The sequence below is a fragment of the Acipenser ruthenus genome, chromosome 24 (assembly GCF_902713425.1).
Source record: "Acipenser ruthenus chromosome 24, fAciRut3.2 maternal haplotype, whole genome shotgun sequence".
Lineage (NCBI taxonomy): Eukaryota > Metazoa > Chordata > Actinopteri > Acipenseriformes > Acipenseridae > Acipenser > Acipenser ruthenus.
The window spans coordinates 24,899,407-24,915,889 of NC_081212.1; the positions used below are offsets into that span (position 1 = coordinate 24,899,407).

General features: G+C 37.5%; 2 protein-coding genes across 2 annotated transcripts in view; both read left to right on the forward strand.

Annotated features, from left to right (window-relative positions):
- The first annotated feature begins 187 nt into the window (after nucleotides 1-187).
- The window catches only part of LOC117429034 (cell surface hyaluronidase-like), a 30,879-nt gene continuing 14,583 nt past the window's right edge, over nucleotides 188-16,483 (forward strand). Inside the window, exons 1-15 of the mRNA XM_058998922.1 lie at nucleotides 188-390; nucleotides 857-1,049; nucleotides 2,820-3,128; nucleotides 4,118-4,567; nucleotides 8,850-8,990; nucleotides 9,346-9,904; nucleotides 10,919-11,088; nucleotides 11,540-11,728; nucleotides 11,949-12,118; nucleotides 12,711-12,920; nucleotides 13,088-13,293; nucleotides 13,577-13,646; nucleotides 13,906-14,034; nucleotides 15,002-15,087; nucleotides 16,122-16,253. Coding sequence (XP_058854905.1) covers nucleotides 1,019-1,049; nucleotides 2,820-3,128; nucleotides 4,118-4,567; nucleotides 8,850-8,990; nucleotides 9,346-9,904; nucleotides 10,919-11,088; nucleotides 11,540-11,728; nucleotides 11,949-12,118; nucleotides 12,711-12,920; nucleotides 13,088-13,293; nucleotides 13,577-13,646; nucleotides 13,906-14,034; nucleotides 15,002-15,087; nucleotides 16,122-16,253 — 2,852 coding nt within the window. The 5' untranslated portion in view covers nucleotides 188-390; nucleotides 857-1,018. The remainder of the gene's footprint in view (nucleotides 391-856; nucleotides 1,050-2,819; nucleotides 3,129-4,117; nucleotides 4,568-8,849; nucleotides 8,991-9,345; nucleotides 9,905-10,918; nucleotides 11,089-11,539; nucleotides 11,729-11,948; nucleotides 12,119-12,710; nucleotides 12,921-13,087; nucleotides 13,294-13,576; nucleotides 13,647-13,905; nucleotides 14,035-15,001; nucleotides 15,088-16,121; nucleotides 16,254-16,483) is intronic.
- The window catches only part of LOC117969339 (cell migration-inducing and hyaluronan-binding protein-like), a 49,943-nt gene continuing 41,297 nt past the window's right edge, over nucleotides 7,838-16,483 (forward strand). Inside the window, exon 1 of the mRNA XM_058998923.1 lies at nucleotides 7,838-8,120. The gene's annotated coding sequence lies outside the window, so the exon portion shown is untranslated. The remainder of the gene's footprint in view (nucleotides 8,121-16,483) is intronic.

Sequence of the window (16,483 nt, forward strand, 5' to 3'; positions counted from 1 at the left end):
AAAAAATATATGAAAATATATATATATATGTAAACCATCCAAGTCTTTACTTACTGTTTGTAATCATACAAAAAGCAGAACGACTCCCTGACTGTTTGTTTTGAATACAGTACACCATGTGACTATCTTTTTTTGGCAGGCAAGCTCCTAAATGTACACATTTGCAGCAGGGAGTCTGTGTCTTCAGTTTTCTCTAAATTTAGAGCTCTGTTTAGTGTAGTATTTGGGCTCAGGTTGTAAAGGGCCAGTGGTTAACTGAGGCTATATGATCATCAGACTCTGTCGGATTGAAAAGCTCAACTGTTGAAGACTGTTTTATAAATAGAGCCACTGTGTCTCTCTCCCTCCATAAGAAGCAGTTGGTATTTGGTAAGGAATCTGCTGCAGAAAGTAAGATTTTTTTTTTAATTCTTATTATTTTTTAATATAATTTGCTTGTGCTTGAACTTTATTTAAGAAACTGATTTTGAAGTTTTAAATCCTCTTTGCAATAAGCAAATTAGTCTATTTGAGTCAAAATGCAGACCCTAAAAACTAAAAAGTGAGATTCTGGGTAATAGATTTGTAAGAATTATTTTAGAAAGTAGATGGTAAAGAAAAGTACAAAGGGTGTAATGCAAACCACAAAATTCTAACTGCCTGTAGAACATGTTCCACATGTATTTAAATCCAGTCATTATCCCAGACAGGAATTGCCTGGGAGGAGGGTGAAATGTTAAAGTGATGCATGTGACAATATCGCTGCAGAAAAAAAGAAATCCTTTTTCTCTGAGAATATTAGATGTGTGAAATGCAAAAAAATGAAATTTCCAGCAAGATCATATTTTGCTCACTGTGGGGCTTTCCACATTGGCAGCTCTGATTAGGAAGCTTATTAGAGTCAGTGTAATTGGATTTGGCAGGCACTGCATGAGACGTCACGAGTTTTCAAAAAGAAAATGGGGAAAATGAGTGCAAGGAAATAAAGTCTTCAACAAGAGAAGGAACAGACTTTTATTAAAACCATGAATCTCAAAGGATGAACCCTCGTGCATATCGGACACAGAAGGGTAAGTTATAAAACACACCAATACAGCACTAATTACTGATCGTGTTGTTTTTTTTAATGTACACTGTTGCTTTTTGCAACTGACAGACTGTACAGTGGTTTCAATTTTAAATACTGTACCTGTTTTGCCTAAAAAATATTGTATTTGCATCATGTATTTGGTGTCTTCCAAAATGTTAAAAAAAAAAAAACATTGATAAAGTTGTGTCTGTGTTTAGCTTCTACTTGTGAATTGTTTTGTTAGCTTTCCCACAGTTAGAAAACAGGAGAGAGCAATGTGCCCCCCTCCCCCCTTCTTCCTTCCGAACGGAAGCTGGAGGCTAGGTTTCTGAGGTTCAAAGTGGGGAACAGTACACAGGTCTGACTGAATCCTGCAGACTAAATCATTTACCAGTAACACACAATCACTCAAAAGGATCACTTATATGTCTTTTTGAATATAAATATCTAACACCAGGGATTCCGAATGTAAACCCTGTGTGAAATATGTTATGTTCCTGAGCAGTAGTTGCCTCTTGTACAGCTATGGACAAAACTTTTGCATTATATATATATATATATATATATATATATATATATATATATATATATATATATATATATATATATATATATAAATAACAGTTTTGATCTTTTATTTATTATCATATAATCAAAGAAACTACAAAATTATATTGCAAGTCATAATAGTAGTACAGTATTTCATGTTAGATTCTGGAATGTCACATTTTTCATTAAGTATATGGAAAAACTACAAAGCGGTATTATTCAATATGTTAACATAACATTTATTCAGCAGGTTCGACTTTATGAAGCAAAATCAGTTCATTCTATAGGGTGATGCAAAACTTTTGTCCATAGCTGTAGAGTCATATTGCATTTGCATTTGCTTTTTTTAAAGAAGCAGAAGACTGTCGAGTGATCTGCACAAATGTGTTTAAAATGGGTTGATGGATCACAGCTTGTTCTTAGTTAAGTGTTGCAGTAAACAGAATGCAACGTTCCTGTGGCTTTTAACTCTTCAAGCTCCACATACTATATATATATATATATATATATATATATATATATATATATATATATATATATATATATATATAGTTGAATTGTCACATTGTAACATGATGTGTATGGAATGAGGAACCTTCTTCAATCCTGACACCATCAAATAGTAAGGTTAATGTAAAAACCCAATTACTGTTTAACCCTTAAATATAAAAGTTAAACATGCTCTTTATCTAATGATTACAGTGGTTGATGTGGTATCCACTTTTGTCCTGTGCACCAGCAGCTTCCTGGGAAGCTTTCACACTCGTTGGGCAATGTGAGCAAAGTACTACTTCTTGTCATGTAATGTACATGCCCTTTGATATATACAGAGTGAGTCTCGGACTCCAGTGCTGTCAGTCTAGAGCCTATTATTAGCACCAAAATCCATCACAAAAGATACAAAGAAACTACTCAAATATGTTAAATAAGAAAAGCCATATTTGTTTTATTGTGATGTCGACAGCATGGGTTTGGTTTTTATTATTGCTTCCAGAACATGTTTGCAATATTACTGCATCTCAACCCTTTCTCATCTGGTAAGAAATGAAGTCATTGTCTGAGGAGTCAGCTGAGGAAATGTTGAGATAATAGCTTTTTAAGAAGCAACCAATTGAGCAGTAACAAAATCAGAGTGCATTGGACACTTTGTAAACGAAAACCTACGTGTCCGCCTCTTCATTGTATTTCTGTTTTTTTTTTTTTTACTTCTGTTTAATTGCAGCATGTAAAATGAATACAGGCGAAGACTCAGTTTCCCAGGCCCATCCTGCAGATTCATTTTCGTGTCTTCATGAAGAGCTTTTGCCCCATGTCTCTGACAGTGAGAGCGTGAACATTTTGTCTCAGGTGTCTTCATTGTACAGAAACGGAATCCATCAACTCTCCCTTCAGCGTGTTGACCAGAAGACTGGACGTCCTCTACAGCAGAGGCAGAACCATCTCTACAGAACTCCATGCACTCCCAGTGTGCTGGCATTTGTGGTTCTCTGCTTGGCTTGCTGGCAGGGCTCTCAAGCTGCAGCTCCCACAGGTTGGTAAACCACTGATCCTCTGTTTCTTGTATGTTTTTTAGGCTTCTAATATTTGTGACTACGTATACCGAGGGTCGTATTACAATGATGTAATGTAACATGGATTTTTTTTTTTACAATAGTATGTTAGCAGTAACATTAAATGTACATCACTGCCAGTGGATCTAGTGTTGCATGCCTCACGTTTTTTCCTACCCCTAAATTGTAATAGCTTTAACAGCAGTGATATTTACATCTGCTGCCATTTCAGATCATTAAAATAATTCCATCCTGCCTTCAATGCTTTACAAATGGCTAAATCAGTTGAAGATAATTGAAATTCATTTCAGGAAGTAACAGTGATGAATGTTATCTGGTACATTAACCTAAAATTGAACTAGCGCACTTAGGGACCTCCTGTGACCACATAAAAAAACCTGAGACAGCTTTATATATCTCTCTCCGTAAGCACTGTGTCTAGACATGTCCTTTTATTGTCAAGCAATTGTCGAGACAACTAATAATTATATTGAGATTAAAATAAACAATCAAAAATTACAAAGCAAACCAAATGGACACAAATATTAGTTTGAAATGATCAGCGTTTCATCTTGAAATAACACAATTAGGTTTCTTATTCTGAAATAGGCAATTCTACATAAGAGTGGCTTCTATTATGAACTATCCTGTAAAAACAACTTGAAACACAGGCATTAACCCCATCTTAGAGTTCTTATTTAGCTGCCTATGGATTTTTTTCTTCATCACTGCTTGCAGCAGTGGCTAGTTATGGATGTTGTCCACTAAAGTAATGTTCTTTGACTGGCAACATTATCTGGATATAAAACTTTAAATTCCATCTTCATGGCTTTGATGTTCCCTTTACCTCTTTGGTGTTTGTTAATCTTCTGAATGGACGTTCATGGGGGTTACATTCGTTGTTACTTTTAGATTGACAAGAGGCTTGTTGCAATGAGCTTAATTTGTGGACATTGTTATTGTGTTACAGAAGAAGAGTGGACATGGGGCGTTGAATCTAGTGGCTTCCTGTATGATGACACCCCAGTCACTCATGAACTCCACAGGAGAGAAGCCAGAAGGAACGTCACTGTCAGCAGAGACCAGATGGAAAGAACAAAGCCGACAGATTTGCCCTGCGATTCCCTCATACGCCTCTCACGATACGTCTTGACGAAAGCCTTCGGCAGGACCACAGCTTTGGACCTGCTACCACTGATGAGCTGTGATCAGCTGCTCCCACCTTCCAGCATTCAGATTAACCCTTTGAAGCTCATTCAGCTGCGAGTGAAGCCGTGGCTGCTTCACCAAGTGCTGGTCTTCTTGAAGAATGGAGGAATGCTGCCAGAATCCCAGCAGGTGAAAGCTTTCTCCATCCTGAAGAAAAAGCTGCTTCAAAGCCATGACCGGGCCTCAAGGAAACCAGTCTTCAGAACCAAGGGTTGGTATAATATTATATATTTGTTTCCATTTCCTACCCATGTGAATTATTTCTTACTTCATTTGTCAATTGTTATGGCATTACTGCACTTTTCGGCACTATACTGGCTATTCATCACATTTCCTTCTAGGAATATATAGAAAAAGTGAATCTTTCATGGTAGACTGTTTTTTTTAAATCTGATTTTTCTGCCCCTTCCCTTTTCCACCAGATGTTACAAAGTGTTGTGCAAGGGAATGACGATTCTTTAAATTAGACTGCTAATCATCAGTATCTAGAAGAAACATCTACATACATATACAGTACATTTTTTATTTTTTTTTATATTTGTACCTTTTTTCACGCAAAATATCTTTGCTCCTCAATAGGAATGAAATACCAGCATAAAATAAACATGAAGGTTTTGCAGACCCTTTCTGTAACAAACAGAAACAGGAAAGCTAGCTGCTTTAGGTCGCCAAATCAAGCGCAAACCAATTTTTTTTATATATATATTCCGGTAAAAACACTGCAGATTCCAATGCTTTGCAGTGAAAAATGAGCCTTCACATTTCAGCTGCATGTTCTTGTTTAATAGTGGGTCTACTTCCAGCTCAGTTTTACAGCAGCAGCAGACAGGTCGGTTACCGACCAGAGATTTTGAAACCAGGATCTTCTACAGTAGCTGCTGGTCCTTGGTTCTAACTTCTTGGCCACACCAGCTCAACTTGGCACATTCTGAATTCTCATATTTTGTAGATCAGCCTGTTGAACCGTGCATCCCTAATAATGATGCAGTTCACAGCCCTTTCAGCTGTGAGATTGCTTATTCTCCCGAGTTGATGTTGGAAGCAGTGGTGTGGCTTTGTGTTGTTTACGATGCCTGAAGGGCAGCACCCACACTACTCATGGCTTGTCAGCCAACTAATTCATGTTGAAGGTTGCTGACGGTTTGAATACTAAAGATAAGCAAAAATACAAATTGAAAGGTGCCACAACCTGTTGTAAAGATCCAACGAATGCAAACTTTGCGAGAATAGGGATGTGAGTTAATAGTTTTTATATTGAACGTATAAAATGAATGAAATGATTATATATTGCTATGACAGAATTGGGTTCATTTCCTGATAATATTGTAGTGTTGACCATGAATCTGGCCCTTATCACAGGCAAGGCACTTCTATCTGACAGTTGACCAAGAGCCTGAGGGAATGAAGCCCTGGAAAACGGAAAGTGGACAATGGACACCAAACGTGCCAAGAACTGGCACGTGCTTAATATGGAAAGGTTTATTTCTAGAATGGTCAGCCAGGTCTGTAATAAAAGGTTAGCGACAGTACAGCTATGGACAAAAGTTTTGCATTACCTCGAATTTTAGGATTGAGACACAATAATATATATATATATATATATATATATATATATATATATATATATATATATATATATATATATATATATATATATATATATAATTATAAACATAATTTAGATGTTTTATTTAACAGCATGTAATCAAAGAAATTACAAAATGGTATCGCAAGTGTTTACCGGAAGCTATAACAGTAGTACAGTATTTCATGTTAGATTTTTCAATTATTATTATTAGTGGCCAGACATGTTAAAGGGCGACCTCTATGGGTCTGACTTGGAACAACCCAACATTAAGCACTATTTCTGCGCCCTTGTAAAATGTGAATCGTACTCCTGGCATTTGATACACGAATGGATTTTCTTTCAACGGTTTTCATTTGTACAGCAGCTACAACATTATGTTGCGATATAATGTTTTTGATGTCTAAGAGTAGAAAGCAACAGAAAGTCTGGGCTGTGTGATTAATGTTGCAGTCATGAACTGTGATTATAAACATTAAAAAAAAAAACCTTTATTGACGAAATCAGCGCTTCCGACACGTCGTGTTTTTGTTATTTTTTCCATCGTGTGGGTGTAACTTGCAACTAAACAAAAATCATGTTGTGGTTTGTTAAGAAATCGTCCAAAAACATTTTCAAATAATTTGTCCAATTTGTATGAAATGCACTGAAGGGCAATGTGTCGCTGTTTTATTCCATTATCGAATCCTGCCAAGAACCACCGAATCCGTAAAAGAACTCCAGCAACTCATTCAAAACAGGTGTTTTCTTTTGCGCAACTTCAGTGGGTGGAAACATTGACCAGCTAAACACTGTCCCACGCGTTGAACGTGGAAAGTTACCGGTACTTGAACATACAAACAAAAATTGCCTTGTTTAATATATATATAAATTGCCGATGTGGTGCGTCATTTAATGTATTGTGTGCCATGTCATTAGAACTACGTTGTAATTACTGGTATCTGAGCTATTTAAAATGTACCGTAATAAAAACAAAACAAAAACAACCACGTTATTAGCGTGACAGAGTAATATGCTTACACGCGCTGTCTCGCCGCCTGACCCTGTTGCGTACTGGCACGCGTCTCTTATGATGGTTCTCGCATATGGAATTTGCTGAACGATTGGAATGTGATTATTGCGTGGTTAGTAGGCTTTACTAGTTAAAGGTCTTTCAAATGTAGCTTTTTATGAAAGTGACATATAGAATCAAAGCACCCTGTATGAACGTTATATGATATAGTAATAGAATCTGTGTGTATTATTCATATATCTATCGATATGTTCTATCGCAGTATTTCTTTATAGATGAGTAAATAAACAGTGATTCATGGGCAGGTCTATACGAGAACGTACATGAGAGCTTAGAGACTACGCGGTTACTCTTCTTTTAAACACTCGGGGACTGGTTTGTTATGAAGTTATTAAATCTGTGAGCTAGGACAACAGACCCAAGCGTATTGCACACTGTATATTGCACGCTATTGGATTTGATCTATTGTTCAGCAGGCACACAGAAAACTAGTTCAGTTTGCATGAGAAGTGTCTGCAGAGAGAATGAGCTTCCAATTGTTTCCGATGTAAACCTAAGTAACATATCATTCTTTACTGAAGAAAACGACCTATACAAATCTGTGTCTACATTGCGTAATAGTCTAATCATCATATTTTTTCCCATCGTCCTCCTTAATCAAGCAACAATTTGCAAATGATGTTCTCAGTTAAAAGACATTTAGCCGCTATGTGTGTTCGGCACGTTACTTGAAAGCTGTCCAAAGCGAGGTTAGAAAAATATACAGATAGTATGGGGATTTTTTTTAAGCCAATCCGTGTACCGGAGGCGGGGTTTCCTCTCAGCTGTTGTAAACAGTGAAGACATTGCCAAAGGGAACGAGATGAGTATAAATAACAGGACTTTCAGTCGCTCTCAACAGCATAGCCTGCACATGAGCTCCCGAGCTCTCATTCACATCGCATCTATGATCAATAAACCAGACTGCACTGACTTAGAATTTTAGGGTGTTTGTGCTACAGATTGGCGCGCGGAGTCCTCTTCACTTGGATAACAAAAGCAACTCAACTAATGTCACTCCTGTCACCGTTTTAACTAGGAACCGGTAACTGGCGTTGGAGTCACAGGTGCATACAAATTACAAAAGTGTGGCTTTGCAAAATACTGGGAAGAGACTCCTTGGTGTAGGTAAGGTTAAGGCAATGTAACTATAAAAGACTGTTTGTTGTGCATTAAGGGATGTTGTTGCAGATGAACTTTGCATCATTATAATGTATGTTAATTAACCAGTTGTTGTACATGTGTTTTTATTATTGTTTCTCTATTTACTGGGCAATGTAAATGTTGTATGTTACTAAATAAACAATGCAAAATGCATTGCTGTATTCGGTACAGTAGCCAGTTTAAAGTTATACGAGTGAATGAAGAATTGTAGGGAAGGAGGTTTTGATATCTTGTAGGAGGACAATTCTAGCTTACCAAAAGCAGTTATCGTTGTGTGGCAGATGACAGATATGTTGTGTGCAACTTAAAAAGAAAAGCAGACGTGTCCCTGGATTTAACATAGTTATTTATTTTATTCATTCACCAGTTTGTTTTTCTTTGTCAATTTTGACGTCAATTTCGTGCTCTTTGGAAGTGCTTGATTTTTCCTCCGCCGTGACAAAAGGTTTGCTCGGTACGTTTTGGACAGCGTTCACCAGGTATTTACAATACAGGCGTGCGGCGTTTTAATTTCTCAAAGGCATCACGAACTACCCTGGCGATAAGCCAACCAACGTTACAAACAAAGCCGAGGAAAAAATACAATAGTACCAAGGTGTGCAACAGGTTTGTATTTTACCTTTTATTTTGTCCTGTTTACATTTTAGTAAGCAATGGTTGATGTACTATTAATTCATAGAGTTTGTGTTACAGACCGCTGCCCTGATAGAAACCACAACCTGTTACCTTGGAGCCCCGGACACGATAAAGACAGGAAAGTTGTAATTGGACCCGGTTTATTTTTAAAGCTGGAATCTTCAGCCACTGTGCATTCCATTGTTATAGAAGACCGAGGTAAGAGAATCTATTGGTAAATTAATATAGTCTTCTAGCACTTGCATTTTTAATGAATGGTTTGCAATGCAACACAGGCTGTAGGGATACTTTAGTTAAATACATAATACCGTATATATTATTTAGCATTCTGACCTTAATGTATCAATATGCTTTCAAAATGTGGTGGGGTTTTAAAGTAAGCCAATGTTTATATATATATATATATATATATATATATATATATATATATATATATATATATATATATATATATATATATATAGCAAGTATTTAATTATTATTATTATTATTATTATTATTATTATTATTATTATTATTATTATTATTATTATTTTAAATAATTTTCTTTCAGGGGCATTAGTCTTTGCAGACTACCCAAAATATCCTATCACACTGAGAACTAGGCATATTCTTATTAAAGATGGTGGACAGCTGCACATTGGTTCGGCAAAATGCCCATACAATGCCACTGCCACGATCGTATTGTACGGCAGGTCTACAGACGGAGCGTCTGTGGAGGATTTCGGGAGGAAGTTTATTGGCGTCGATGCTGGTGGAACTTTGGAAATGCACGGGAGGAGAGCACTGTCTTGGACTCTGCTGGCCAGAACTTTGCATCCAATGGGACTGCAGCATGGATCTTATAGATTCGAGCGGTACTGGGGCAGCAGGGGGATCAATGTTAGGGTTGTAGACGACGGGACAGCTCAGGTTCTGGCATCCGATCGTTTCGACACCCACATGATGGCTAATGAAAGCAGGCGACTGAAAGAGTTCCTCAGTAACCAGCCCTCCGGGGCAATAGTGGCCATGGCAGTTGGGGATTCTGCAGCCAGGAGTTTGTCAACTGATTCCAGGGAGTACGTTATGGAAGTCTTAGGGAGCAAATACATCAAACATTTAGGATACAGGTAAGATTCCATTTGGATGTCCTTTTGACCTTTTTTGTATTCAAATTGACAGTCCATTATTTTCCAGCAGAAAATAATAATGCGATATTTGTATAAATTATACATGTAGTGTTCTTTTTCTCACCTAATATTATATACTTGCTTTTATTTCCAAAATAATAGTTTGTAAAGACTGTGAATTTGTACTGTGTATATATATATATATATATATATATATATATATATATATATATATTCCAGATGCATTTGAATAGGCAAAGGATGAAACATGAATTACCTTTTTTAGAAGTACCATGGACAGCTCCAGATAATTAACTTGCCAGCCTCATTTAAAATAATGATATGTCATTTAAAACAAACAAACAAAAAAAACAGGCCAGATTTGTCTTGAAAATATGAAGACATTTTTGCATTCACCTTACCAGGAAGGTTGTGTGTTAACATTATTAGTTGGTTCTCCATGAGACATGGCTCTTTGTTCTAGTCTCAAAGCAGGCTTGATAAACAAAAACGAGGGGATGTAAAAGTGTTGTATTTAGTTTAGTTTAGATTTACTATTAGGGCATGTTCTCCCAATTCTTTGTTGTGTTGATCCACAACTGACCTGGTCCTCTCTCTGCTGCTATTGGCATGCTCATATATGAACATTACTCCTTGCCAACTGTCTGCCAGCCTCCCCCATTCCATTAGCTGCAACTCTTCAGCTGTGCAAGAATGCTCAGATAATGGGAAAATGGCACCAAATTGTAACCCTTTAAGGCCTTTATTTTTGGTCTATCATCTGCATCCATTGCTTAACAATATTAGCTACACAAAAATTGCCCAGGTTTTTAGTGCTTGATGAACTACCTGCCAGTGAGTTACATATTGTCTAGATTCAAAAACGTCTCTTTTCATAAATCGCTGAACAGCAACACCTCATTCTTAAAGGTGTCTATTAACAAGATAGGAAAACAGAACATACTTGGTTAGAGTTTAATAAGAGCTCTAAATATCACTCCTTCTGTCCCGTAGGCAGCCCTGGGCACTGGTAGGTACCCTCAGAGGGGGGCCATTGTCAACCACAGAGAATAGGAGGCCGTATCAATTGAGTGGATCCACTGGGGCGGCTATAGCAAGGAGAGAGTTTCAGACGTATGATGGGACTCGATTCACAGTCACTGCCTATAGTGAATGGGTAAAAGGTTTAGTGTCACTGTTCTATGGGGATATGTAACTTATGTGCTTGCCAAAGGTTGTCTGAGGTCTGACAGGAGCATGTGTCTAAGTGTTTTTTCCTGTTTAATCAGTACCAGTACTTTATCCTCCCTCTCCCCACCCCCCAGCATATCCTGTTTATCATTGTTAATAAATGTATGTGAAAAGCATGACAGCAAGTCACAGAAAATAATGCGATTAATGTAATTAACGATTTGAGCATAGTATTGAACAGAAGGATTTCAATGGATTTATCTAAATGAAATATGTAAGGAAAGAGTTTGCTGCCAAAGCTAATGCATGTTTGAAATGGGGTGTGTACGCCACCAAGCTTGGAGTCAATCCTTCAAAGCCATGCACATTTTAGAAGAAGGTACTGTAGTGTAACTTCATTAATTACATATACAAATGGCACATCCTTTTCTTTTGGATATTCAGGCTCCCCACACATTGGATTTAAAGTTGAAGCTTTAAAAGGCATTATTTTAGACCTGGTGGATGACGCGTCAAGTTGGAAAACTGGAGACAGAATAGTGATTGCTAGCACTGATTATTCAATGTACCAAGCTGAGGAATTCGGCCTTCTCCCGTGCCCTGAATGCAAAACGAACCAAGTCAAAATTGATGGTATGAACTACTCAATTTTTCCTACAACATAGAAGTCTAATTTCCATAACATTTACCACTCTGTCACTGTGGATAATGTATTGAACATTCAGTTTGTGTAATAATTTCATTATGCAAAGTAACACTTTTTTTAAATTGAGACTAGCTTCTTGTGGACGTAGTTTAAAATGTTGGCCGTTTAAGATTTGCCTCTGATGTGACAAGGTATATGTTTTGACAGGCACACCTCATTATCTTCACATGGGTGAAATTGTAGATGGCGTTGATATGAGAGCAGAAGTTGGGCTGCTGAATAGAAATATAATCATTAAAAGTGAAACGGAAGGCTCCTGTTATGGCCAAAACCATTGCGATATTTTTAACTATGATACATTTGGAGGACATATCAAGGTAAGTGCACTGTAAGTAATTGGGTTGTATTATAATTGGGTTGTATTGTTCTTATCGTAATGGACATTGAAGAAAAAAATAATACCAAACTTATTTATTGAGGGCCATTAAAAAGCTACTGAACAAACAAGCCTATTGCAGCAATACAAAATGTAATTCTGATCTTGTGAACTCAGTAGAGTTGGTCAGTACTTTGATGAGAAACCCCCCAAGAATACCTGTATAAAGTGACACTGGTCGCTCAGTAGGGGGCACTGTCCCTTTTGGTACCACAGCGTTGTGTAACAAGGCTGGTGCCATCTATTAGATAAGATGTTAAAGATCATGTTCATTTTGTGGCCTTAAAAGCAGTTGTGTTAACCCCAGTGGCTAGCCAGATTCCAATGCAGGACACAATTCTGGCCTTGCTAAATTGCCCCTTTCCTTGCTGATTTTCCAAATTCCCTATACCCGTATGAATGGGGACAGGAGATCCATGGAAACTGCATCTTTTGAATCTGGTTAATTGGATTAAAAGAATACATTTCTCAGTAATAAAAAAGCATCACAAGGGATAATAGAGAATTCAGTTTCCCAATATTTGTCTCAGTAGATCCAAAGGCACTTCAAGTCTTTTCACATGTCTGGGGTGGAGCTGACTGCGCTAGGGCAGCAGATCCTTGGGAGCTACCCAGTACACTTTCACCTGGCTGGGGACGTGGATCACAAGGGAGGCTACGACCCTCCAACTTACCTGGAGAACCTGTCCATTCATCACAGCTTCTCTAGATGTGTGACCGTGCACGGGACCAATGGGCTGCTGGTACGCGCTCATAGTTTACTGTTGCCAGCAAGATTGTTACAGGAACAGTATTCTAAGTTGTGAATTTTTTAATTGTATAGTTTTTCACACTTTATTATGCAGTTTATAAGATGTGAACTTCTCACCACTAGAAAGCTCAAAGCCAATTTTTAAAATCTCTTTTTCAGATTAAAGATGTTGTAGGTTATGATACATTAGGCCATTGCTTCTTCCTGGAAGATGGTGTGGAGCAGAGAAACACACTGTATCATAACTTAGGGCTCCTTACAAAGCCAGGAACCATACTACCCTCAGACCGGGACGAAGCCATGTGCCTCAGAATCCGCAGCAACGTGTTTGGGAAGTACAGACCAGTGCCGAGCACTGATTGCATGTGAGTCAAATACTGTACTAAGAAAAACTATTTAATACATTTCTTCATGGTGATGGTGTACAGCTTTTCAGTAGTTGGGAGGAGTGATTTATACTTTCTGTATTGAATTCTGGCAATTTTAATAATAGGTTGAACTGTACAGTTTTTTTTTAAATTCTGTTTTAATATGTTTATGACACAAGGGTGTATGGAACAATCTGGTTAAGTCTGTCCAGTGTGCGGAAAACTTGTTGCTTGTTTTGTTAAGCGTATGATAGTAATCATAGTGTTTTCTTTCACCCAGGGCTGTCAGCACATTCTGGATTGCTAATCCAAATAATAACCTAATAAACAATGCTGCAGCTGGAGCTCAGGTATGGGACTTCAGATATATTGAGAATCTATTTGTACATTTTAGTTTGTAACACTTTAGTTTAGGCATCTGTTATAAGTGATTATAAACAATCTATAATTCATTATGCTATTAACAATTTTAGAATATGCTTAGAAATAATAAGACTATTATACACTTTTTTTTCATTGTTTATAATCAGTTATAACGGATACCTACATTTTTTTGTTTTCTCGCGATGCTAATGTAGTTTCTATGCACTGTGATATTTATTGATGCAGGATGTTGGAATCTGGTATATTTTTCACCGGGTTCCTACTGGCCATTCCGAAGGCACATTTCCAGAAGGGCAGGCTGAGCTGACACCACTGGGGATATTTTACAACAACAGAGTGCATTCCAATTTCAAAGTATGTAACACAATCTTCTGTGTACTATTCTTGTCATGAACTACACAATACTGTCCAATAGGGTGTCGGGCCACTATGCAAGGTCTGCAAAGTGCTTAAATAGTTTTGAGTGGAAACACGATTGCTGCTCAATGATTCGGGTAAATGTGCTGCAAAGCGTGTTCACTAGAAAGGCTCATTGCTTTAAATCACTCTACCTGAAACCTCAGTAGTTTGTCTTGTATGTGGAAACACCTGCCAACTGAGCACTATTTATCAGTGTCTGCTAGCCCATATAGGAACTGACTTGTAACAGTGATTTGCATCTTTTTTTGTATTCCAGAATACATGTCAGGGATTCTATTTGCAAAACGAATTAATCTGTCAAATACATTCATAAAAACATAATAACTTCTTAACAGAGAGAGAGAGAGAGGCAAGGAATTTATTTTTTTCACTGATGGGTGAAGGAGTTTTATCTTATTCCCACACCTTCTTATTATGTGTTAAAAGGCTACCTCTAATGGAAGGTCTTATCCTACACCCATTTAAATTGCAGTTATCACACTTGTCAAAGGATGCAAAAAGCTGACATCCCTGTGCTGCTGCAGTCACTTGCATTAGGACCTCGGTTTTACATCTCATCCGAAGTTAGAAACAGGCCAGGACTTTTTCCCCCTAGCGTGATAGCTTTGATTTTGTGTATACAGAAGTAAATGAAAGAATCTGTCAATATAGGCTTACCGTTGGTGTACGTCTAACGCCTACAGTTAAAAACTTTGAATAAGGTTGTGGGTGGTTTTTGTTCTTCTCAGTTTACTGAAGGCCAGGTAGAGTGGTGTTCATCTGTCCTGGTCTATCATATTCATGCATTTAAACAGAAAGGTTGCTCATGTGTGAAAGCGCACTGACTGCATTCAATCGCGTTTCTTTTGCTGCGATGCTGTCTTTTCTAATAAGTTACACTGTGGTTTGAATGTTTCTGCAGGCAGGTCTCTTTATTGGAAAGGGAGTGAAGACAACAAATGCAAGTGCAGAGAATCCAAGAGAATATCTCACTATAGATAACGCAAGGTTAGTGACCATACAGTACACTGCATAGCAGGCAGAGCAATACAAAGCCTTTGTGCGTGGTTGCATATATCATTTAAAATGCATAAAGAAGATTGAAGATTGCCTAAATTATTAGCCAGGGTTGCAAGTCTATTCAATTTCTTCAGCAAAAATACAGTTATTATAATGTGTCTTTTTGAAAACCAGACCCATTAACTACAGATTATACATAATTTTCAAGCTTCCTCGCTTCTCTAAGACGTGCTATAGCAAGGATTATGTTAATTATCGGTCCTACAGTGTACCTATTTCTTGCTGTTTTATGACTCATATTCATCAGTTTCCATGCCATTGGGGCTGCCATATATAGTATTAAGAACAGTAACAGGACCTTGTAGGGGTATCCAATGTGTTCAAAACATTCAGTTCATACAAGCTATCAAAATGCAATATGTAAATTTAACAACACATGAGAGGGTTCATTTAAATTGTCTGCTTCCAGCAATAATTTAACATTTTAAGGGGTTTTCATAGAAACCATTTCTATCTGTCTTCATAAATAGCCTTCTAAAGGGCTTGCATGCTGTTTATAAAGATAATGGCCTTCTGGCAAAGGCAAATGTTTTCCTCTCATTAGAACTGAGCAATTCTGCCTCGATGCCTTGGTGTTTTTTTTTTTTGTTTTCTATTGCTAGCATTTAAAAAAATAAATAAAAGGAATTCGAAATATATTGCTGTGTATTTTAAATCAATTGCGCTGCTTCCAGCCCTCAGATCTAAGGAAACTGACTGTACTGTTGCATAATTTGCATCAGGTTGCTTTAAAAGTAAAGTTCAGTGTCTGCTTACATAGCAAACACACATGTCTTTGATGCACCTTTCGGATCCCTGTAAATTCCTGACCCTCAATGCACACTTTGCCAGCCTTTCCTCTGTTCCTGTTCATTATCTCCTGTTTGGTTATCTGACAGTGTCTGGGGCTTGGGGTTGTAATGGTAAGAGGGTTCCAGGTGTGGAATGGACAGAGGTGAACACTTCCTGTATGTCTCTCTCAGGTTCCGCCCACACGAGGACGCTGACCCTGCCAAGCCGAGAGTTCCTGCAGTTATTGATGGGCTTATAGCCTTTAAAAATAATGACCATGGCGCCTGGGCGAGAGGGGGGGATATCATTTTCCAAAACTGCGGGTAAGTCTCTTCTTCATTTTAAGCCTCTCCCAAAAGACTGACTCGATTGTTTACACAGCTAGTCTAAAGCGTTTTTTTTGGATAACTTTGGAGGAAATTTGGAAAAGTACACAACTGCCAACTAACCAAATGATGATGATGATGATGATGATGATGATGATGATGATGATGATTATTATTATTATTTTTATTATTATTATTATTATTATTATTAGTAGCAGTAGTAGTAC